Here is a 24479-nt window from a genome sequence, read left to right as displayed (position 1 = left end):
GGAAAAAAAAAAAATAGCGCACACAGTAACCAAAGCGTCGTGTGAGGGTGATGGCATTTCAGTCAAGGAACTAGTAATCACGGCCTTTAGAAATGTTGTGTGTGAATAAATACTTTATTAGAAGGTCGAAGGGCAGCAGCACAGACCCTTTTCTGCTGGGTCCCAGATGGTATGGGAACACGGCACAACAGCTATGTTGATTACAAACATACTGAAGGACAGGGTTGGTGGGGCAGCACCAGGTATATAGATTTGGCCAGAATATCTGAACCAGGAGCAACAGATCTGCAACTTTGCAAGCCTGTCTTTTCAACTAATTCCCATAACAATGATAATTTTCCTTCTGCTGTTTGATCCAGCTTTCAACCAGGATTCTACAAGCCTGATTCTACATGCTCCAGCTGCTAAGAGATGATAATAAGCAGAGCAAAGCAGTCACTGAATGAAAACGAAACACATGGAGCGATAAATGGGACCCTGTTGCTGACTAAATTAGTCCGGCTGGCACAGGCTCCTGGCAGCAGGCGTGTGGAGTAAGTCAGGGACCTGAAGAAAATAAAGCGTAGAAGGCCAGAGTGCCCCACTGAAACGGTTTGTTGTGGAGCGCCTAGTGCTGATTAAGAGTTGCCTCAGAACGCTATCATGCCACAGCCAGCCCCTACAGATCAATCGTTTCAGGACTTTCCCACCATCCTTGCTCCATAGCATCTCAGAGCATGGAACAGAGCAGCAGACAGAGACATCCCCCTTGCAGTCTGTGCATCAGTCCCACCTTTTCCCCAAGGACATTATTTTGCAGGGTCATCAGCAACTTAGCAATTTGTGGAAATCCATTCTAGGACAGAACTGTTTGTTGCAGATCTTCTCTATGAGGAAATGATGCCATGTGTCCACTTACTCTGTTATGAAAGGGGCTCTTTTCCTTATTTTTGAATTTGGGAGGCCACATGAGATCACATTTCCAGCCTTCTCCATCCACTATGCCCATGAAAAGGTTCTCTAGAATTCCCACATTTCTGTCTAAATTAAGGGTCACCCTGAACCATAAGCACATGCCTTTGTTCCCTCCACTGCAATGGACGTGCAATCTATATGAGATGGTGAGACAGAATGATACTTTGCTTTGCATCAGATTGCTTGTATAGAAGTGCAGCAAATCTTAGACAAAAATTCCTTTACACGCTGCAGTAATACAGTAGCCTTAGCATTGTGAAAAACTGCATCACAGACTCCAAGTATCCAAGTCACTTCTGGCAGCACGTTAAACAATCTGCACTGACGGGTTGGACTTGATTGGCTATTCTCTGGCTAGGAAAGTGCAGCCGGATGATGACCTACCTGAACTGAACACCCAAGGAAGGATGCTACTTGGGATGTCTTCTTGCCTGATAATCCACAAGAACAAGCTTCACACTCCTGAGAAGCTGCAGTTGCACTGTGCAAGGAAGCCATAGGTAGCCTGCTTCTGCACCTACTGCATTCTTCAGCTTTGGAATACAGCATGAATAGCTAACAGGGTCTTCATGCACAGCGCATAGTCTGTATCAGGGAGGATGTAAGGCTTTCAAAATGCACTAAACCATAGCTTTTCTTCCTATCAAAACATACAGACCTGCTTTTGTTTACCTGGTCAAGAATTGTCTCCTTTTGGTACTGATGACTGTCTAGAAGCAGACACAGAGTTCTTCCTCAGTTCTGCCTTACTGGAAGTATCCGGCACATATAATATTTTCTTTTATCACTGAGCAAAGGTCCCCACCATAGAGGTCCACTAGAAGCTACAATGATGTCAAAATGAAGTCATGGGCATCATGACTTACCATTTGCATCATGATATATTTGCTCTCCCTTACCCTTTCTGTAGATGCCCCCGACTCCCTCCCCCAAAAGAACTGTCATTAATATGTCTTCCAAGAAGATCCTGCGTCTCTCTCTCTCTCTCTCTCATAAGAAAGTCACAAACAGGCAGGAGGCTGCTCCAAAATCTTGAACCTCTTATCTGGTGTCAGGATTTGAAACTGCCAATTTATCTCTTGTATCACCTATGCCACCAGCAGCAGTCAAGGTGCCTGGATTCTGAATTCCAGGAAGGTTCAAAGTGCTTTCAAGTAGGCAAATTCTTGCTTGCTCCACCCAATACTAGATGCGACCAGCAGCAACACTGCGCTCTGAGCTCTGGAAGGAGCTGGCTTCCCAGCGGTCAAAATGAGTCGTTTTGAGGTCAGGACGCCTTAGAAGTAGAGCCACGAGCTTGCGCAGCACTGCACGCCGCAGCAATATATACACCCAAGGGTCCAAAATCTGGTTCCATGAGGCCAGCCGCACACCAAGGAATAGCAGCTGATCATAATTCAGGGTTCCATGAGAGTTGCTCACTGATAAGATGACAATGATCTGGGAACAGCACAGAGAAAAAGAGCAGCAAAGTGACATCAGCAAATGAGAGAACAAGATATCAGACAGGAGGTTCCTATGGTCTGCCCCTCTCCAGTGACCCTGACAACTTAGAAACAGGTATTAACTCTATACACATTAGCTCGGCCCAGACAGCAATTATACCACTCACAACCATCCTTTCCTTTATGTGCTGATAAAGACTTCCCAGTGTCCATTGATTCACTCAAAATATGGTTGCTTGGTTCATTCTTTGGACTATTATACCCAAGCATGATGTCAGTTTGATCTGAATTTTTAACCTCTAGACCAGAAGTTTTCCAGCTAACATTATTTCCTAAAAGGACTCTCTAATCAAGGAGTCCCTTGCATAATCAAGGCACTGTGTTTCATATAACCATAAATTCCAAGTATCTTCCTAACACACAGGGGCACCTTACTCCAAAGTTACCCAACCTGATGCTCTCCATATACCTTAACAGAATTTTCAGCCACAATGCCTAATAGGGGAACCATGTGCTGTCAGCCCTTTAAGGTACGGTAGACCAGACTAGGAAACCAAAGTCATGTAGACCAGTACTACTTTTATTGTACTACTTTTATTGTAAAGTTATAGTAACAGAATTTTGCAAGTCTTAATATACCTCTACCCTCCATCTTTATGTGAACTAGGGAGGGGCTTGTCTGAGACTTGCCAACTTCCCATTTCTTTGGTGCCTCAAAACACCCACATGCCAACACCCCACGTTTCCATTGCCCCTTTTCCATTCTGTTTTTTCTACTCACCAATAATGGACTCCAGCAAATACAGGAGACAACCATGATGCCCACAAGCTGCACGACCATTTCAATGTCATGAGCCTTGGCCCTCCGCTGACCACATTTGCGCTGACCACGGAGACGGGCTCGCACCAGAATGAGTCCACTGAATGTGTTGCAGATGAGAGAGGCCACCAGGGAGGCCAATCCCAAAAAAGAAAAGAGCAGGGCAAAAGCTATCTCAGGCCATGCTTCTGCCCCCTGCACCTTGATGAAACACCAAGTGTCTTGGGCCTGGACCACATAGCTCCCAAAGCTGCAGAGAGGCATCAGGGCAATGGCAAGAGCGGTTGTCCACAGCCCTAGCAAGGAAAGCTTTGTTCGGCCTGGAGTGACCACTGCTGCGTGAAGCAGAGGACGGGTGATGCCCATGCACCGCTCCACTGCCATCATGAAGCCCAGAAAGAGTGGGCATAGTCCAAAGAATACCATGGAAGCACCAAAGAACTGGCAGAGAGCTCTGGAAGGGTCCATGGCTGCCCAGCCACGCCGTGTGGCATACAACTGCAACACAAAGGAGCCTGGGATGACATGACCTGCTAGGTCTGTGATAACCAAGCTGCTGGCAAAAAGCAGGAATGTGGCCTTGGAACGGCGCCGAAAGCGGGTGTAGGACTGCACCAGGATCACCAGGGCCACGATATTGGAGACTGCCCCCAAGGTCATTGAGAAGATGGGGGCAGTAGGGGAAGAATTGTTCGGTGGAGTCTTCACCAGCTCTGTATAACCCGAGGAGGAACTGTTCACTAGATGAATGGCAGGTGCTTGAGAAGCATTGGGAGGATGGATAGCAAACATCCTGTCAGTGGCTGTTTCCAGGCTCAGGCATCTGCAAGGGAGAAAAGAGTATTAGATAACCCATTTCTATCCTTGACAGCCGAAGCTGGCATTGCATCTCTCTACTTTCCCTCTCGTTCCCAGCCCTCAGCTCCTGCAGAATCCAAAGGCAAGAGAAGTCAGTTTTCTGTATGACCTCCATCACATTTAGCATGGCTTCTCCTAACTTCCTCTTTTGTCTTGCCAGTTTTCTCTCTCCTCTCTGGCTGACTTCCCTTGTATTTTTAAAAATATTTTTCTTAAATTTACAAGCTGATTCTGGTTACATGTTTTATCATAGAACCCAACACATTTTATATACTTTAAATGAGGACGAGAACTAACCAGAAACTTGGGGAAAGGCAGCAAGGCTTTCATGAACTAGAAGTCCAGCAAATTCTTTTAAAGTAGGGAAGGAGACCCTTCTGCCTAGGGTTTAATTCACAGGGCCTTAACCTAGGCATCTCTCCTTCCCCCAAAAGCTTGAATATTAACAATGCAGTCACTTTTCTGGGATTAAGCTCTATTGAGCTCAACAGAGCTCACTTCTGGCCAGCCAGTAGTACCACAAAGCAAAATGGGGCAGCAACCTCAGGCAGATTTTGACTATCACCAAAGGAAGCAAACTCTTAGTTATTTAATATACTGTTGTATTTCTACTGCTTGTAATCAGCTGCCTCATGCATCAAAGTAACTTCTCTCAATAGAGGTGAATATGTGTAGCTCAGGGTTGAACTGTGGAGTCCTTGGGGTTCTCTGAGCTTGGTTCTTGTCTTGCAAACGTTTTGTTACCCGGCTAGGTAACATCTTCAGTGCTAAAATGGGATGGGGTTTGCTCTCTGTTTATATACTGTGGCATGCCTTGCCAATGCTGGTAGAGATGGGGGTTTTGTTTTGCTCCTCTGGTAGTTCCGTGATTAGTATCTAATCAGTATAAACAGAGAGCAAACCCCATCCCATTCTAGCACTGAAGATGTTATCTAGCCGGGTAATGAAATGTTTGCAAGAAAAGAACCAAGCTCAGAGAACCCCAATAACTTCTCTCACTTTGACTTGGTGCTAATAGGGCATCTGTTAACTCCTCTTCAACTGTGCAGGGGACTGCACTATTAGGGTGCTTCCAAATGACAAAGACAAAATAGCTTCACAATGTACTTTGGTTATTTTTAGCACTACCAAGGAACTTGAGAACAATTTTGCAATTCTGTGAAAGACAATTTAAGATTAAGGATTTTGTACAATATGGACAAACACATAAGAGAGTTACAGTGGGGCAAAAAAGTATTTAGTCAGCCACCAATTGTGCAAGTTCTCCCACTTAAAAAGATGAGAGAGGCCTGTAATTTTCATCATAGGTATACCTCAACTATGAGAGACAAAATGGGGGAAAAAATCCAGAAAATCACATTGTCTGATTTTTAAAGAATTTATTTGCAAATCATGGTGGAAAATAAGTATTTGGTCAATATCAAAAGTTCATCTCAATACTTTGTTATATATCCTTTGTTGGCAATGACAGAGGTCAAACGGTTTCTGTAAGTCTTCACAAGGTTTTCACACACTGTTGCTGGTATTTTGGCCCATTCCTCCATGCAGATCTCCTCTAGAGCAGTGATCTTTTGGGGCTGTCGCTGGGCAACACGGACTTTCAACTCCCTCCAAAGGTTTTCCATGGGGTTGAGATCTGGAGACTGGCTAGGCCACTCCAGGATCTTGAAATGCTTCTTACAAAGCCACTCCTTCGTTGCCCGGGCGGTGTGTTTGGGATCATTGTCACTCTGAAAGACCCAGCCACGTTTCATCTTCAATGCCCTTGCTGATGGAAGGAGGTGTTCACTCAAACTCTCACGATACATGGCCCCATTCATTCTTTCCTTTACACGGATCAGTCGTCCTGGTCCCTTTGCAGAAAAACAGCCCCAAAGCATGATGTTTCCACCCCCATGCTTCACAGTAGGTATGGTGTTCTTTGGATGCAACTCAGCATTCTCTCTCCTCCAAACACGATGAGTTGGGTTTAGACCAAAACGTTCTACTTTGGTTTCATCTGATCATATGACATTCTCCCAGTCCTCTTCTGGATCATCCAAATGCTCTCTAGCAAACTTCAGACAGGCCCAGACATGTACTGGCTTAAGCAGGGGGACACGTCTGGCACTGCAGGATTTGAGTCCCTGGCAGCATAGTGTGTTACTGATGGTAGCCTTTGTTACTTTGGTCCCAGCTCTCTGCAGGTCATTCACTAGGTCCCTCCGTGTGGTTCTGGGATTTTTGCTCACCGTTCTTGTGATCATTTTGACCCCACAGGCTGAGATCTTGCATGGAGCCCCAGATCGAGGGAGATTATCAGTGGTCTTGTATGTCTTCCATTTTCTAATTATTGCTCCCACAGTTGATTTCTTCACACCAAGCTGCTTGCCTATTGCAGATTCAGTCTTCCCAGCCTGGTGCAGGTCTACAATTTTGTTTCTGGTGTCCTTCGACAGCTCTTTGGTCTTGGCCATACTGGAGTTTGGAGTGTGACTGTTTGAGGTTGTGGACAGGTGTCTTTTATACTGATAACAAGGTCAAACAGGTGTCATTACTACAGGTAACAAGTGGAGGACAGAGGAGCCTCTTAAAGAAGTAGTTACAGGTCTGTGAGAGCCAGACATCTTGCTTGTTTGTAGGTGACCAAATACTTATTTTCCACCATGATTTGCAAATAAATTCTTTACAAATCAGACAATGTGATTTTCTGGATTTTTTTTCTCATTTTGTCTCTCATACCTATGATGAAAATTACAGGCCTCTCTCATCTTTTTAAATGGGAGAACTTGCACTATTGGTGGCTGACTAAATACTTTTTTGCCCCACTGTATAGGGGTAAACAGACAGAACTGAAAGTGGAAAACTGTCATATTTCATAGTTTTACAGGTTCTTTGTTTTAATTCATAATTATGTTGTTCTTCCTACCTGTCATTTCCTTTGAACATATAAAATGGGGATTGTTTTTTTTAAGTCTTGAAATTTTACAGCATATACATGTCTAATCTAATATTACCAACGCAATAAATCCTCCAACTCATTCTTTAGATTGTAGCAGTCATCACGAAATTTAAGAGAGAACAAGCTGATGATAACAAGTTGGGTTTATTTCTGGGAAACTAGCTTCTATGCTGCAAATAGCCATGAACCAGACCACAAGTCTAGGCCAGTGTTTCTCAACCTTGGCAACTTTAAGACAAGGCTGGCTAGGGAATTCTGGGAATGGAAGTCCACACATCTTAAAGTTGCCAAGGTTGAGAAACACTGGTCTAGGCGATGAAACCCAGAATATCGAGTGTTGTTATCAAAGGCATGCCAGCAAATAATACAGTTAAGACAGCCTAAAATTTACAATAGAAGAGTACTATTAGAATTAACTAAATGTCCCCCAAATAACGTCAACAAGCTTCTCAGTCTTCCAGAACCTTAAATAAACAAAATAATAGAGATTGAAGGGAAAATCTATTGTTGTAACATTCTTACAATGTAGGGCAATTACTCAGATTTTACATTGTTTACAAAAACCAGGCAACTAGCATTATTTCATTCCTATAGATTTAAGACTAATCCAACAGTCTAATCTGACAGCACAATGCTATGTATGTTTACTTAAGTCTACTAAGTTCAAAAGGCTTACTCTTCGATTATGTACATAGACGATTCTCCCTAAATTTGCCTAACATGTCCTGCCCTCCAGCTTAGAGTAACATTTCTATATCCTCTTACCTGAGACATCTCTTCTCAACTGGACTTACTTCAGAGTAAAAAAAGGTCAAGCTCAACTCCGGTTGACTTCATGGATGTGTCTCTCTAGTTTTCATGGCAACAATATGAAAGTGGTTTGCCACTACTGGCTTCTGTTTGGTGGTTTGTTTTTTAATCTTCCTAATCCTGGAATTTCTTGATCACTTCCCACCCAGTATTAACCAGAACTGATTATCAATTACATACCATCTAGATAAATGAAAGTGCTGATATATATTTATACAAACACAACTGCATCAGCATCATGCTGAGTTTCCTTTTCTCCCCCTCCCATTATTGTCCTGTATAACAATCACCTTGAAAAAGTGGTTTCTACACTCTGAGAGTACCACTTTGTGACATTTTAATTAGTGCTAGTAAAAGTATTACTCTACTGCGCCTTTTAGAATTTCCCCCCACAAACCAACAAAGTTGTCTGCTGTTTGTGTATAGTTTGCAAGAGAAGCAAATGTTTCTGATGTTGGATAATGGGATATAATGGTCTAAATTCATTTGGTAAAACCAAAAGCAAATTGTATTAGGCTATAGCTATCTTCTCCACTTTTTGTAGCAGGCTTGCGTGTTTAAATAAGCATATCTCTTGTACTTATCATAGGTACAGTACTATAAGTGAATTGCTCCATTAAAAAATCTTATTGTCTAGCTGTAGTAACCTGGGGCTATATTCAAAATCAGATGATAGAGTTATAACTTCCCATGTTTTCCCATTGCCCCTATGAAAGAAAAACAGAATCTGGGGAGATATAGTTAAATTTACTTAACGTTCACCTCTTAATATTCTCTAATTGTCTCATTGTAGTCACACTGGAAATGGCTGATGGATGGCCATTTTTTGCTCTTTCTATAAATGTTCATTTGAGGAGGCAAGAAATATCAGATCTGGACTAGACTCTTGGACCCTCCAGATACAGCAGACTACATCTCCCCTCACGGCAAACCATTTAGGGCTTGTGAGATTTGAGAAAAGCTGATCTAATCCATATTAGGGAGGGTGAACTCATGATCCAGAAGCTGGAAAGCTATTTAATTTATTTCAGTGGTAGATATTGAAGATTAATAACTTATAAAAATTGAACCACTGCGTTCATTGATTAAATTCATCAGTTAAAATGTTTAACAAAAAAAAGGGACAATTAACAGAAATTATTTGAAAATCACTACGGTATTCCTAAACACAGTACATGGAAGCATTATCCTAAAAGTCATTATATTCCTCCCTACCCCCCACCCCATTAGAAGGAAAGACTTTTTCAGAAAATAGTTCTTGCTACAACTTACATGGGCGTTGATCAAAACAGCATAAGCATCTTGCTTCAGAAGAAAAAAAAATATCTACAGGTCTAATCAATCAACTACATTTTACATTATTACTCAATTTTAATTGGATACACCCACACACGAACGTTGTACAGGAGTAAATAACTTGTGGGATTCACAATGCTCCTTACCTATAGTAGCCTTCCACAAGTTGTGTCCTTTGGTTGCCTTGTTTTTCGGCTAAACAAAATCCCGCCGCCAACACAGTCAAAAGCCCCCTTGGCTAGAAGGTTATGGGGACTCAATACAATTGTTCACACAGATTAGAACTACCATGTTCCAAACTACTCACAAACATATCAAGAGGGCGGGAATATCCCACCTTGAATTGGGTATAGAGTCAAGTTGGATTAAAATGTTACTCCAACAGGTGAGGAGTGTTTTGGGATAGACGCCTCTTACCCACTTCTCGGAATAGTTAGAATTAACAGCTCCTGATAATACTTACAGAAAGGGGGCAGCTGTTTCGCTTCCCTCCAGGATTTTCTGGGTACCCTTTTCGCGGAATAACACAGTCCAAACAATTCGGACTCCTGCCTTCTACTACATGTTCTCCCAGAGCGGCACAGATTCTTCGGGGTTCCCCCACCCGCAAAGGAAAAAAGTCACTCGGAAGGCATCCCAACTTCGCGAACACCAAGTATCCCCATGAATATCCTTCTAGCAGCCTGAGCGCGCCAGCGAGTGCCGCAGCAGGCTCTCTGTCCGGAGATCGAGGAGCGCCCGCTTCTCCCACCAGGTCTCTTCGCCATCGCAACTTATGGGAGGCTCCCAAAGGATCCGATTATAGGCACCTATCCGGGAGCCCCAGCCTTCGACCCTGGGCATACCTGGGGCCGCTCCCTTCCTTTCCTCCAAGCCCCGGTTCCCTCTCCCTGTGCAACGAACCTGATGGGACAAGGAGTTGATTGAGCTCCTCGGAGCTGACTTACCTTTGGCTCCCGGCGCATCGTTCTCTCGCTGCGTCTCCCGAAACGCTGCCGGCTCCGTCGCAGCTCCCCAGCCCTCAGAGGGACGGCAGCGCGCCCCGCTGCGCCCGACTTCGCCTCACCCTTTCTGGCTCTGCTGCCAGGGGCAGGGGGCATGCCCTCCGCCAGCAGTAGGGGGCGCTCTGAACTTCCCTTCCTCCTCCTCCTCCTCCTCCTCCTCCTCCGATGCGGCAGCCTTCCAAAGAAGGATTCCTTCCTCAGGGCCGGGCTCCCCCCACCCCGCCCGCAATACTGTGCAGGAAAAGTTCTCTTCTTCATCCTCCTGCGGAAAAGTAGCGAACCCTCTGCAAAAACTAAGCTTGGTGGTCCGAGATTGGCGCGCGGACACTGCGCTCGCTGAGCATGCGCCGGAGGAGAGGGGCTGCGGGTCTGTGTAAATCTCTTACCTTCTCTTTAGCTACGCGGACTGGGAAGGGGAGTCTTTCCCGCGGAGGTTTGAATTCTCGGAGGTCCGGGTATTGCCTCCGCTTCTTACCAACAAAAGAGGAGGCAGAGGTGGAAGAGCTACTACTTTTCCTGCAGAGAGTTGAGGGGGAGGGGGTGCGGGTGGGGGGCGACACCCTTCCTAAAAGAAAGAACGGGGCTCAGGAACGCCCAGTAAGCAGTGACACATTTGCACTCCTCCGTGTTTCAGCAGCTGCTGGAACTCTTGGCTTTGGAGGCTAATAAGGTGGGGCAATGTGGCAAATCTCTGTACCTTTGGGGAGAGGTGGTCAGCCGTATGTGGGGAGGGGGGCAAAGGCCAGGCAACATCTGGAGGGAGCCTGGGGGGCAGCTAAGGGACTAGAACCTAGGACACAAATAGGCCAGATTTCTGAGGTCTACAGCACAGTGTTCCTCTTTAAAAAAGTGGGAAATTGCCTTCAGCTCCCATCATCAGAAATAATTCCCGGAACTGCAAAACATGGCTTGGGGGGCCCACCCCTGCTGTGAGGTGTCTCTCTGGCTTTTTTGCTGGCCTGGTTGTCCTTCTGTTTTCCCCATCCACACACAATACACTATGCCATCTATTACATGGGTCTAATCAGTTGGATTTCACTGAAGAAACTATAGTTAGACAACTGTGATTTAGTGCTGTATGTGAATCCAGTCATTCTGGGGCCTGGTGTCAGCCACTCTCAATCGTAGCAACATCCTGTCATCACTACCCCACAAGCAGGACTGTAGGTAGCCTCAAATAAGCTTGTTTGGAGACTTTTTCTTTCATTCAGCTTTGAAGTAATCCGCTGGGCATATGGGGGGAGACAAACCTACTCTCTCAGAATCCAATTTATTGGCAGTTTTAGGTGATGGTATCTGAGAGAATATTTTGCTTAAATCTGACAAAGTGTCAAGTAAGGAAGTCTTTATCATTATGAACATTTTGACTTGTTGGGCACCTACACAGACAACAGCATGCCTCTATCTGCATTTGGCCCACAGCACGCCTCAGCAGGAGATGTGTGTTGTCCCACTGCCAGGTGAGGCATCTTGCTTTTAAGAAGAAGCCATAAGAGGCTAGATGGAGGCTCCATTTCCATGAAAGGTTGCCCAGAGCAAGAGATTATGAAATCCTCAGGGTGATGAAAAGGGGAATATTGCAATTCTCTGCAGCACTTTTGTGAAAATTACCTAATAGCCCCAAAGCTTCTCAGATCCTGTATTAAGGAGGTTTAGAAAGTACTTCCTAACACATGCAACCCTTTATGCTGTCCAAAATGTGCATGTGTCCACACGCAAAGTTTGGTAGAATCCTTAAAATGGACAGAGGTAACCTGCCCCCCCCCCCGAATCTGGGATATAGGAAAACAAAACAGTGTTTATAGTGCATATGAAGGAGAAAAGAGCTGACACCCAGAGCCTTGTATGGGAGATGAGGTAGAGAGAGCAGAAGGCATTAGCTGAAGATTAGAGCCAGTAATAAAACCTACCAAACCTGTTGCTGTTGGCAGACAGTGATGTGGCAAGAGATTGGACAGATGTCTTCTTCCACTCTAATAGAACAGAAAGGGAGGCATTAATTCACTGCACACAACTAAGCTAGCTACTCAGCTGGGAAGTGCAGGTAAAAAAGCGAAAAGTCACAAACCTCAGAGCTTTCTGTTTCCTCTTCTTCTAGTTCTTGAGAGCCAGTGTGGATTGCAGGAAGGAAGGAAGTCTGGTGAGCAGTGGATCTGGCTAAAGCACAGCATGAGAACAAGTAGGTCAGGAAGGCCCTTAGCATCGATTTCTTGCTCTTAACAGCGCTTAGGACTCAGAGAAGGAATGTAGGTAGCACCAAAGAATATATCTTTTAAAGCAGCTATTGGGACAAGTGACGCTCCTACATAACAGAAATACCCTGGCCCTTCTTTAAAGGGCAACTTTGGGGGGGGGGTTGCCTTTGAGTTAGTGTTGACTCCTGGCAGCTGCATAGACAAGTCCCTGAAGTTTTCTTGGCAAGATTTCAGAAGTGGTTTGCCCTTGCCTGCTTCCTAGAGCTGAGAGGGAGTGACTGGCCCAAAGTCACCCAGCTGGCTTCATGCCTAAGATGGGACTAGAACTCATAGTCTCCCAGTTTCTAGCCTGGTGCCTTAACCACTACACCAAACTGGCTCTCTAAACATGTTTTACAGTTGAATTTCTTATCTAGCATAACAGCAAGGCTGTTTTAAAGGAAAAGAAAGCAGGCAAAATTAGGGAAAAATATAATACAGGCCATTTTTCCACTAGTCACTTATAATCATTTTTCTCCCAGCTACTGTCAAAGAAATATAAAGCCTGTTCTCATTATTGTTATACTGGCACAACAATGGCTGGATTACTTTGGAAGATGCAGTGTGTGTGTATGTGTTTTTCTCTCTCCTTTCGAGCCAGCATTGACTCCTGGCAACTGCCTGGGCAAGTCCCTGTGGTTTTCTTAGCAAGATTTTGGAAGTGGTTTGCCACTGACTGCTTTCTACGGCTGGGAGAGAGTGACTAGTCTATGGGAAAAACAAAGCTGGTGATGCTACCGTATCTGTGTAGCAGAAATCCAGATGACCAGTAGATGGCAACCAACAAATACTGAAAGGTCCAACTCTTTGCTGCCATTTCGAAGCTGTGGAGAATTTTTGCAGCCCAAATGTTTTTGCAGCCCTCATCAAGGCCCTGCTGATTTCTCTTCCAAGCACAAAGCAACTCTAATCCTGCCTCCCTGACTAATCACCCCCTACCCCAGGTTGCAGGAAAGATCAGAGGGTAGAGCCAACTTCCAGTAACAGGAAAAGCAAGGGTCACACTTCCCTGAGCAATTGGAATTGGAAAGTTCTCTGCCAACGTCTTCTGTGTAAATCAAATGAAGTGTAAATTTGCATGAAATCAAATTAACCGAGTCCCAACTTAGACTTGGCATAATATTCTGGTTAACTGGAGTCTGTGCCCTTGTAGTCATGCTTCAGTTGGGGATATAGCTGCGTGCAGGCGAGCTGCCACGTTGCTGAAGACAACATATTTTAAAAATGAGTGCGAATGAGCGAAGGAGGGCTGGCTTTGTGCAGCAGGAGGACCACACAGCCAGAAAGGAATTAAATTCTTCTGTCCTGTTGCCAAGAAAACTGCATGGATGCATCCTTGAAGTCACCAGGATCTGAGCCTGACTTGAAAGAGACTTTACCGTAATAATGGATGTTGCAAGGGTTCTCCTAGTTCAGATCTCATTTCAGCCATCAGTTCAGCACATGGCCTTAAGGAATTGCTATCAGCCTCCCCGCTGCAATTCACTGCTAATAACTGTGATTCACTTCAGTTAATTTATATTGTTGCATAAAATGTCCACTTTTCTTTGCCCAGATTCCTCCTCATTATGCTCCTTCACTGGCTTTTGTTTCCTTGTTCAATTTAATTTAACTGTGTAGTTTTTGTCTCCAAATCTCTTTTTTCTATCTTTGTTCCTGTGGCACTTCTCCTTTTTTGATCCATTCTTCTTAGGTAAGCCTTGGGCTACTTCTTTTATGCCACATATAGAAATTACCACCTCAGGCATCTTTCAAAAAATTCTGGCTTAATATGGTAATTTTGACTATCAGTTACTGCATGTGGAAGTAAAGCCCACCAAACCCAGGAGGTCCTTCTGTGTAGATATGCACTTGATGGTCATCGTGAAAAATAAATTGGAAAATGTTCATCTGAGGAGAAGCTCTGGAGGCTCTTGGGATGAGTCACCAGCTCCTGGTAGCGGGGAGTCTTGCTTAAGAATAAGGATTCCTCACTGCGGGGTACAGTGAATTCCCAGAAATGCTGGGATAGGCTTTCTCTGACAAGAACCATTGCTGTAAGAGAAGCTCCTGAATTCTTGGGTGAAGAAACTCTTGGCTGCTGCAGATCTGTCTTTGCTCAACATCTGCATAGCCCTTTCTCTTCCCAGTTGCAGTTCTGTGGAGGGCTGCCCTGCCTACTTTCTCATCAGAAGCTACAGTCCTTTGTGGCCCCATTAGTGATAATGATGCCATAACTGCTGAGTGCTTTAATAATGAGGCTGTGGTTAACTGTAAAGCCCTCTAGGGTGAATTCCCAGCAGCAGCTGTCTTCCTCCTTTCCTGTGAAGAAGGATTAACCTGCTGCTTGCCCCAAATGGGCTGAATTGGGGGAGTACCCCATGTGCTTCCCTTCAACCTTCACAGTACTCTCCATATCCCAAGCCAGGTGTATTGCAGCTTGCACTTCCTCTGTGGCTTTTAATTCAGTCTTATTTTCTCCAAGATTTTCATGCTTTTCAAGGCTTGTTTTCCAGGTGACAATCCTTTGTATTGCACCATCTCTGCTTCATTCTGCTGGGCTCCTAATCATTGTGGCCTTATTCCAGCAACCTGATGCTTTTTAGGTGACATAACTTTCACCCTTCCCCACTGATAATGGGACATTCAGCTGTTATAAGAGCTGTGGTCTTCCCCACTCTGTGCACTTGGAATTGTCAGCCTGGCTAATGTTTGAGAAATCCTGTCTGAACTGCCAGTAAGGATAATGATGCATACGATGTGCAGAAGTGTGCTGATGTGGCTCTGGTGACAGGTAAGCATCCTTGTGTCATCTGTCAGAGACGTAGCTGCTTCCTTTTCTGTAGGACCCTCTGGAAACGTAAAAAGATAAGAGGCTCCAGCAGCAATGGAGTGTCCTGTGGTGGGTGGGCGGGTGGGAAGTCAAGATGGCAGCCATAACCTACAGTCAACATCCCACCTCTGGGCAGAAGTATTCTCTTATTAATTCCTCACAATGTAAAACATACTACCCACTACTTTTTCACCAGGATTTATTTCCATCAAAATCTCTTTGCATTTTCACTGCCACTTTTAATCCTTAATCTTTCCTTGCTCTATATTCTTTGTTATCTTTAACCTTTCTTTCCGCTATATCCTTTGTTACTTTTTCTCTCTATATTCATTATCTTTCCCTAATCTTCTGTTTGCAGCAATCATTCTCTTACAGGTAGACCTCACTTATCGACTGCCCCATTCAGTGACCGTTTGAAATTACTATGGTGCTGAAAAAATAACTTTGCAACCAATGCGTGTATTTATGACTTTTGCAGCATCTCTCAGTCACGTGTTCACCATTATAGTCAGTTAGTATGAGTGGTCCTGTGCCTGACCCATTTTTTCCCCCCTTGCAGAGCAGAGAGATTGGAGAGGAAGGGATTACAAGAGAGTAACCAGGCACACAATGGGGAATACACATAGAAAGGAATGCACTGGCGCCAGTTGTTTGCCTAGTGTGTTTGGGGCTGGGAGCTGTGAGGCAAACAGCTGGTGTATTCCCCATTGTGTGCCTGTTTATCCTCTTGTAATCTCTTCCTCTCCAATCTCTCTGCTTTGTGAAGGGGGTGAGAAAAAAAATGGGTGAGGCGCAGGAGAGATTGCCTGCAATCTCTCCTATGCCTAACCCGTTTTTTTTCTTTTCCCCCCCTTGCAGAGTGGAGAGGTTGGAGAGGAAGGGATTACAAGAGAGTAAGCAGGCACATACACTAGCTGTTTCCCTAGTGTACTCGAGGCTCCCAGCCCCGAGCACGCTAAGGCAAACAGCTGGCACCAGCACATTCCTTTTGTTGTGTATTCCCCACTGTTTGCCTGCTTACTTTCTTGTAATCCCTTCTTTTCCAATGAATGTAAATACAAACATTAATTCTCTTCTTGCTAATTATCTCAGCACTGGGGTGAGCATTCCCAAGGGTGGGGGAGTGGGGAAAAAGGAACGCTGAAGTAAAATCATAAGCAGAGTCATGGTCACATGATTTTCCACTTAGTGACCACTTCATTTAGCGATCAAGTTGCCACTCCCAATTGTGGTCACTAAATGAGGATTACCTGTATATGTTTTCTCTTCATTCATAGTCTTTTTCACAACACCATTCCACTTCGTATTCCTTTTCATACCTTCCATTAGTGTAACTAACTCCACAGACTTCTGTGGCACTTCATAACATAATTCTTTTCCCTCTATTCCAAGCAGCTTCCATATCCTCTTTTCTTACATCTACATTCCATTGATTCTGATGGAAAATTAATCTATCTTCTAGGACTTTTTCATACAGGATTTATATCATCATCTACTGTATGTTCTCTTCTTGAAGTAATTTTATTTTCACTCTGGTTTTTTTTTTTACTTCTTTCCTATCCTTCCATGTCCATTCCCCAAGTACCCCCTTTTGACATCAAATAATGGCCTGTCCCACATTCAAACCTCTCTCTAATTCTTTCAGTCTTTCATCATAAACAATCAAATCAGTCATGCTTTTCAATTCATTCCTTTGCCATGTGTATGCATAAACAGGCTTATGCCTAAGCTGCAAACTTAAAACAAGCAGATCTTTATGCAGATACTCACCAGAAGTCACCATTCAATATAAATCTTGTGTCTCCAAATACTCCAATTACTTTTTCTGTCACCACTTGTCTCATTCTCATCCATCCTTTCATGTCACCTAACAAAAAAACTCCTGTGCTCACATTCATTGAGAATTCTACAATTTTCCTCAAAACGAATTCCTCGTTCCTTCATTATCACTGTTCACTGGAGAATGCAACTATCACCTGCCTATGAATTTTTACTTTCATCTGCACCCACAATCATTTAGGTGGCACACATTCATACTTTCTGGCATACATACTACCCCCTTTGTTAAAAAAAATTAAACTTCTACCATCACTTCCACTTCATCAATTCCACTCCACAGTATCAGGCCATCTTTATTCAGATCTATTATATCCTTCCTCTCCCTCTTAGCTCCACAAATATACAACTTATTGTTCTTTTTCCATTTCATTAATTTATCCATGCTCTTTACTTTATACTCTTCTTATTCCAAGTTGCAATTTTCCACATGCCATGTTCAGCACTAGATGCGCTCATGAATACTGATATCCACTACTCATCATGGCTTTGCTCAACGTAGGCATTCACCTACTGCTTTTTAGTAAGACAGTAAAGTTTACCAGCCTTAGCTGCACTCATGAAGTACTCCCTGCAGGCAGTAAGAATACAATACTGGTCAATTCTGGCATATTTTGGCTGGTACAACCAAAGTACAGTTTTATGCCAAGCATGTTCATGCTTCAAACTAAGATCATTAATCTAAAGGCTACTTTGCAAGCCAAAAACTATCACCTACATCTTACTAACTAGGAGGCGCATGCAGTACACATATACACTAGTTGCTATTGCATGTATATAATAACTTAAAATCTAAAAACTGCTCTAAAAGGATTGTGATCAGGTGAATTGCTTCTTTTCCAAAACCACCATTATGTCATGCCATTTTCTATGGGTGGAACATTGTGTAATGCACGGATACATGAAGCTTATAATCCATTCCCTCCAAACATAGAAGGACAACTGCATTTTTGCAGTTGCATAATGCTAGGAGCCACCAATATAGAAACATCTCACAATGGCCAGAAAATAGGCTGGATCTGGAGGGAAATTGATCCTGTATAGTCATTGAAATTTATCAGCCAGATCTTTGGCTGCACTGCAACTCTCTGTTTTCGCAATCAATAGTCCATATGACCAGAATAAGGTAGAACTGTATTTCCTCTGTCTTTGCATAATGGCAGTTCCACCAAAAATGAATGAAGTCATTCTTTCATTAGAGGTTAGTTAGAAGGAAATATGTAGGGTAAGGATTGGGAGAGAACACTCCAGAGAGGAAAGTTGGTTGCTAATTTGAGTGTGTGTGCTACTCAGATTTTCTGAGAATGATTTTTTACTATGAACTGCAATGTCAAATTTCATCAACTTTCTTTCCTTTTAATTGTTCTGAGAACATGAAGTAATGTCCATCCGCTTACTTTCCTCTTACATTATCTGCTGTGTAGGGGGAATCCTGTTATGCAAGGACTAAGAAAAAGACCATCCTTTTTTAGATTTCTGTTGCTAAAGAAGCTTCCCTAATGAACACTTATTTGCCGAAAATACTCGCCTCTATAGCTTTGTCTAACTTGAAGTGACTGAAATGTGTCTCTACCTGTAAGGATGAGAGAGAGGCAGCTGAGTTGGAATATAGCCAGCAAGTGAGCATCAAATGTAGTGCTTGCTGAGAAGAAGCAGTCAAGAAGTAGAAGCTACGTACTACTGATGTTGCTTGAAATACTGCTGGTATTAACTGGACATCGTTTAATGTTATGGGATGTTGTTAACTGAGCAAAACAAAGAAGTACAAGTGAATACCTAGAGCAAGCTTTTTCAGACTGGGTTCTGCAGAAGCCTAAGATGTCAGCAGAACTGAGGGGGTTCTGTTGAGAAGCTAAGGGCAAAAAACCCCAAAAAAGTTCACCTGAACGCCGGCCTAGTTCTCCCTTCTCTGAGCCCCAGTCCGGAGGCCCCTCTTGTTTTATGTCACTGGCCTTCCATCCAGGCCCAGGCCCAGACACAACACACCCACACTTAGCAACTGAGCTTGCCCACAGAAAAGGTCTGTTTGTACTATTAATAGAAAAAAGAATTGTTTCAGATGCGAACAGCAAAATAATAGGCTTAGCTTTCAGGCCAGGCCTCTATCACCACACACTCAAGGTAGATAGCTATGAAGAAACTTTATTTGCATACTTTGCTTGCAAACAAAATAAATATTGCTTCATCAATCATTAGAACAACGTAACATTGCTAAGGTTTAATCCTTCCTGTCACAGCTATTTGCAACATGTAGGATTATTTACAGGCACAACTGTTCTGACTGTGGACACTTATGTAATTCAGTTGTGGCATTTGGGTACTTCACAAGAACAAAATAATACTCTTTTCCTCACTATTTAGAACATTTCCATGCTAGGTTTCCCTGAAGATATTTTTGCTCCCCACATCTGAATACAGCATTGCATATTCAGATGCTCTTCTTACAACTTAAAATATAGGTGTACTTATCTTTCTTTAGTATTCCTCAGATAAATTATTAAATTGGTTTAATAAATAAATGTTTTCTTTTGTTTTTTATATTTTTAATGTATTTATTGACTGTTTTTAGCTTTGTTGTACACTGCCCAGAGTCGCCTGTGGTGAGGTGGGCAGCTATATCAATTGGTTTAAAAATAAATAGATAAATAAATAAATAAATAAATAAATAAATAAATGCTGAATTCTGTAAATTTCAAAAATAAGCGAACTAGAACAGGCATAGCCAAAGTGAGGAAAGCCCAATTGCCTAATCCTGTTTTGTTTTTTAAGAAAAATACTATTCTTAGAGCCAGTTCTTATATACAAATGGTCACTTATTCAGTAGTGGAGAACACAGTCGTCAAGTTGTCATACACCTTGTGACATGATGAACTAGGTGCTTGGACATGCATACAGGCAAATCTCTTGATGTTTCACTCTTATTCAGTGTATACTGTATTCTTTTACACATACATTTCATCCCTGCCCTATCAGTCCCGGTGGCACCAGTACTACACCTTTAAACTTGCTGAGACAGATGCAGTAACATCCATTTTTAATAGTAAAGCAGTGTGTGTGGAGGAGAAATGCAGGACAATCAGTTTGCCCCAGCTAGATCACTCACAATCTGCTCCTAACCGTGAACTTTTCTCTTCTGATGAGGTCCAGTGGACCCAGCTAGGAGAGAAAGGCTCAGAGAGAAGAGAATACAAAAGTTCCACACTCTTTCCTCTTCGATTCCTTTTGCTACTGGAAATGCAGTCTCTCACTTCTCTTTCCACAAAACTGAGAATAAATGAAGTGTCTGAGTGCATATCTATTTCTGACTTCATGTCTAATCCAGATCCATTAAAAGTGGAATCTGCCATCAGAGGAATGGCTTGGATTGTGAGATGTTTTGATGTTTCGAGCATTTCAGTTTAAGGTATTGCTGTGAGGGGTGGATGCACTCTATTAAATGCAAGCCTGTGAACTGAAATAAGCAACTAACTCTTGGATTTACAAACAATGAGCTGTGAAGAGACACTCAGATCATGAATCATAAAAACAGTGCTCAGTGACTGATACTTAACCTTTTAATAACTATTTGCTATGCATGGTATCACTCACACATTTTTGTATATTTTTTCTCCCCACTCTAGCAACCCAACCTTTTGGAGTCATATGAATTCTTGCTACACTAATTGTTAATTTTGTGCAAATAAAGAACTGTATAGTGAATGATTTAATGGAGCACCTGAAAAATGAAATGACTGGGATAACTGAAAAGTTCGCTTGATCTTCTCCAATAGCAGCTAGTCTAGGTTTGATAGAAACCAGAACAGAACATATCTTTATATTTTGGCAGCAGTTCAGAATATTCTTGTCTTGCCATTCAAATATTTTATACATCTGTCCAGGACGTGCAGGACAGACTGTAGGAGGTAGGTTGCAAATTGGGAATTCTAAATTCTAATCCTACTTGTGTCTATTTGCTTCTCACTGCATTGATAATACTGTGATTCTTCTCTTCAGTATGCATGACCCAGCCTTCTGCAACCAAATGCCTTTCATACGTGTTGGAACTGCATGGCTATGCTGGCTGAGGATTTTGGGAGTTGCAGTTCCAACACATCTGGAATCTGCCAGGTTGGTAGGAAGTTTGCCTGCAAGTGAGTGACTCTAATTCATTGCATGATAGCACAAGCCTGATACTTTTTTTAAAAAGTCAGTAGCAATACTGATCTTCAACACTTTTAATGCTCCACAGTTCATTCCAGCGTCTTTATTGAACCACAGGTAGCCATATAAATCTGGAGCCAAGTCAGGAGGTGGCCAGAACCAAAATCAAAAGGAAAGACCTAGCAGCAGGCTAGAAGTCATGCCCCAAGAATAACCAAGAATATGGGAATACAGCTGTGTTAAGAAAGTCCTTGCTCACTTTGAACAAGAATCTGTTGTGTTATTCTGTCTAGAAGGATCCAATGCCTGGACCAAAGAATAAAGCAATTTTGTTAGAAGCTGCCACCATCCAAGGCAGAACGAGTTGCTCTCAGTCCCCCTTATGGTTCCTCAAAGTATTCTTATCCCACCTTCTTGATGTATTATATTTTTAATTACTGTTTTGCTCCACATCTGTATATTAAAAAAATTAGTGAAGTATCACAGCCCTAAAGTTATTCTGTCAGTTTGCCCTTCCATCTTGACACTGAAAATGGAGCCTGCGCTCAAGGATATAACCAGGCCAATATACTGTAACTTTGCAGTTACAAAAATGGCCTTTTTTGAACTTTCAGCCTGAAAAGGACTTCAGTTCAGCCTAATCTGAAAGCCATTTGCAACACTATTTAATCTTGGAAATTATGTTTTCATTCTAAAGAGACCCCCCCTCCTATTATTAATATATTAATGCATTTCTCTTGTTCATCAATTCTCCACCAAACTGCTAACAGCTGGATTGTTCTCTTTGGTTTCCCCATTGGGCCCCTATGAAGCAATTCTGTTGAGAAAAACTGGGGCTGATACATTGCAACAGGAGAATTATGCAAGCATTTTGTCCGATGATCTTGTAGTCTTTATGGGATGCTAAAGATGACAATGCATAATCCTTCATCTTAGGAACAGAAACAGTTTTAATACCCTGCTGGAAACAGGATCCAACCAGAGAGAGAATGAGAGAGAAAGAGTTGGGTACATACCACTATGCTACAGAGAGGGCCTATAATGTGGTGCCCGCCTTGTGGAATCTTCTCCCCCCAGATGTGAGATTAGCTCCATCCCTCTTAACATCCCGTAAGTCCCTCAAGACCTGCCTGTGTGATCAGGCCTGGGGCTCCCAGGGGACCGGGGAGATTTTACAATGGCTCCCCTATTAATTTTATCCCCTCCTGTTTTGTGTGTTTTTACTGCTTTTAATATGTAGCTGTTTTTATTATTTATCTTTTTAATTGTTGTACACCACCCAGAGTCACCTTGTATGAGGTGGGTGGCTATATAAATATGATAAATAAACAAATAAATAATGCATCCCATTTTCATAACAGGATTGTGTTTTCTGCTTTATCTTTTGTTTGCCACCCAGAATTCCACTGGTAGATGTGCAGCTAGACCCATTAGATAGATAGATAGATAGATAGATAGATAGATAGATAGATAGATAGATAGATAGATAGATAGATAGATAATGAATGAAATTATCAAGGGGGGTGGGAGACCTAAGATCATCATTTAAGATATTTGTGGAAATTCCTTTCCATAGCCGCTCTCTTCTTGCTGTCTAGATAATGTTGTGTTTTCTGGAGCCAGTAAAACACACTTAGGTAATTTCCCCACTAGTGCTTATAGCTTCTTGTAGAGTCATCCAATAATTGTTCTGCCAAAATAACAGTAATAAGGACAGGCTTCACATTATTTCAAAAATGGCTGGGTGATGCTATCAAGACCCTCCTAGGTCACTTGGAAATAGCCTTAGAGCAGAGTGGTCTCAGAATTCCTTGTATATAGATAAGTGAGAGGCATGGCTGGTGGGAGAAGGGAAAGAGCGCCACTCAGATCAAGTATCAGAGGAGTAGCTGTGTCAAGTAAGGCAAGTTCACTAGATGCGTGAAGTGTCAGTCTCAGTTGTCGGGTACAGCATGTTTCACGGTGGATGGATTTCTATTGAATCAACACTGGTTGTGAACGTGTAATGTTATTTGAGTAATGTATAAATAAAGCAAATAAAACTCTAAAAAATCTGGTATCATAAACATTTCAAAATGAAATAGAAACTTTCTTCTTTCATTTTGCAGAAGGTGGCTTGGGGCATATTATGTGGGAGTGAGCCCACATTAGAAGGATGTGGAAGCTTAAACATATTGATTCTTGGTTTGGTTATAGGCAGGATAGCTCTTCAGGGGACTCATGCAAAGTTTCACAATCCACACCCCCCTGCCACCCGTTCCCCCTCCCGAAACATTAGGGCGCTCCAAAGCTGCCACCAAATTGTAATTTTTAATCTGAGAAATAGGGAAAGTTAATAAATGAATGGGAACCATCAGTTCTACTAAATATTGCCGGGCTCCACCCACTGCTTTGTCCTGGCCATGACTTCCAGTATACCCATAAAAGGTCAAATGTTGCCCTTTGCTCCCCAAAAGTTGTGTATCCCAAGCCTAAGACATAGGCACGAGCACAGGGAAGAGGAAGGGGGGGAAAGCTTTTGTTTTGTTGATAGCCTAATTCCTGACAAGTTGGGTGGTGCGATGTAGAAGATTTGAAAATAATCAGACAAGACAGGGGGCATTCAGGAAATCATCCTGGGTTCCCAAAGACTTTGAAAACATCAGGGATAGGGGTGGGGAATAGCCCCAGGATAACATCTTGCTGTGTCCTGGTGCAAGTCTGTAGCCTTCACTGAAACAAGATTGCTTAGTCTCAGTGAGATCAGTGAAGAGCATATGTATCGAGGTGAGAGAAGGTGAAGTGGGGTCCAGATAGGATTATCAGAGATACAGAAAAAGCCTTGCAGACTTTCCTGCCGAGGCCGCCTGGTTGTCTTCCTTGGGTGGTACTTGAATCCCAGCCAGCCATGAAACAAAATTACCCTATAATTTTCTTTATGCCAAGAGCACCAGCTATAAACATATTCCCAGGATCATTAATGCACAGTTTAGTGATTTGTGCCAAGGGCACTTTAGCGCCGACAGTATATCAACACTACACTGGAGGGAATCTCTGCCTTCATTATAATCTATTCTGTCTCAGAAGACAGGAAGGAAATCTTGTAAAGGCCACTTTTCATGAAGAAGAATATTTGCCAACAGCAGTTTCTACCTTTGACACAGCAGTTCCTCATCTGTGCGCACACCCCCCCCCCCCAATATAATGTGTTTTGTTTGACTTTTAGAGACATTTACATTACTGATGTCCACTTGACACAGAAATGCTAGAGCCTCATGCAATACCAGATGGCCGGGAAAGAGTAGTTTTCTTGTTGCAAGATTTGGTGGAACTTTTGATTGGGAAATACA

At 42.9% G+C, this 24479-nt stretch overlaps 1 protein-coding gene across 4 annotated transcripts; it reads right to left on the bottom strand.

Moving 5' to 3' along the window:
• Window positions 1-42: 42 nt before the first annotated feature.
• On the bottom strand, window positions 43-15211 carry PTGER1 (prostaglandin E receptor 1). Of its 4 annotated transcripts, none has more exons than XM_088133547.1 (3): window positions 12039-15211; window positions 3181-4042; window positions 43-2394 (listed from the first exon to the last, which is right to left on the bottom strand). In XM_088133547.1, exons 2-3 carry the CDS (start codon window positions 4009-4011, stop codon window positions 2140-2142), a joined length of 1086 nt encoding a protein of 361 aa, XP_087989673.1. In that variant the 5' UTR covers window positions 4012-4042; window positions 12039-15211; the 3' UTR covers window positions 43-2139. The 4 variants fall into 4 exon arrangements, with proteins under 4 accessions (XP_087989673.1, XP_025031274.1, XP_007442012.1 ...); XM_025175506.2 differs by lacking the exon at window positions 12039-15211 and adding an exon at window positions 10515-11975; XM_007441950.3 differs by lacking the exon at window positions 12039-15211 and adding an exon at window positions 10072-10229.
• Window positions 15212-24479: the final 9268 nt, after the last annotated feature.

The sequence above is a fragment of the Python bivittatus genome, unplaced genomic scaffold (genome assembly GCF_059951505.1).
Source record: "Python bivittatus isolate LINGU-HERP-01145 unplaced genomic scaffold, Pbiv_v1 ctg000080_np1212, whole genome shotgun sequence".
NCBI classification, from domain to species: Eukaryota; Metazoa; Chordata; class Lepidosauria; order Squamata; family Pythonidae; genus Python; species Python bivittatus.
Note: the sequence above shows the minus strand (reverse complement) of the source record. Positions and strands in the feature narration are given on the sequence as shown.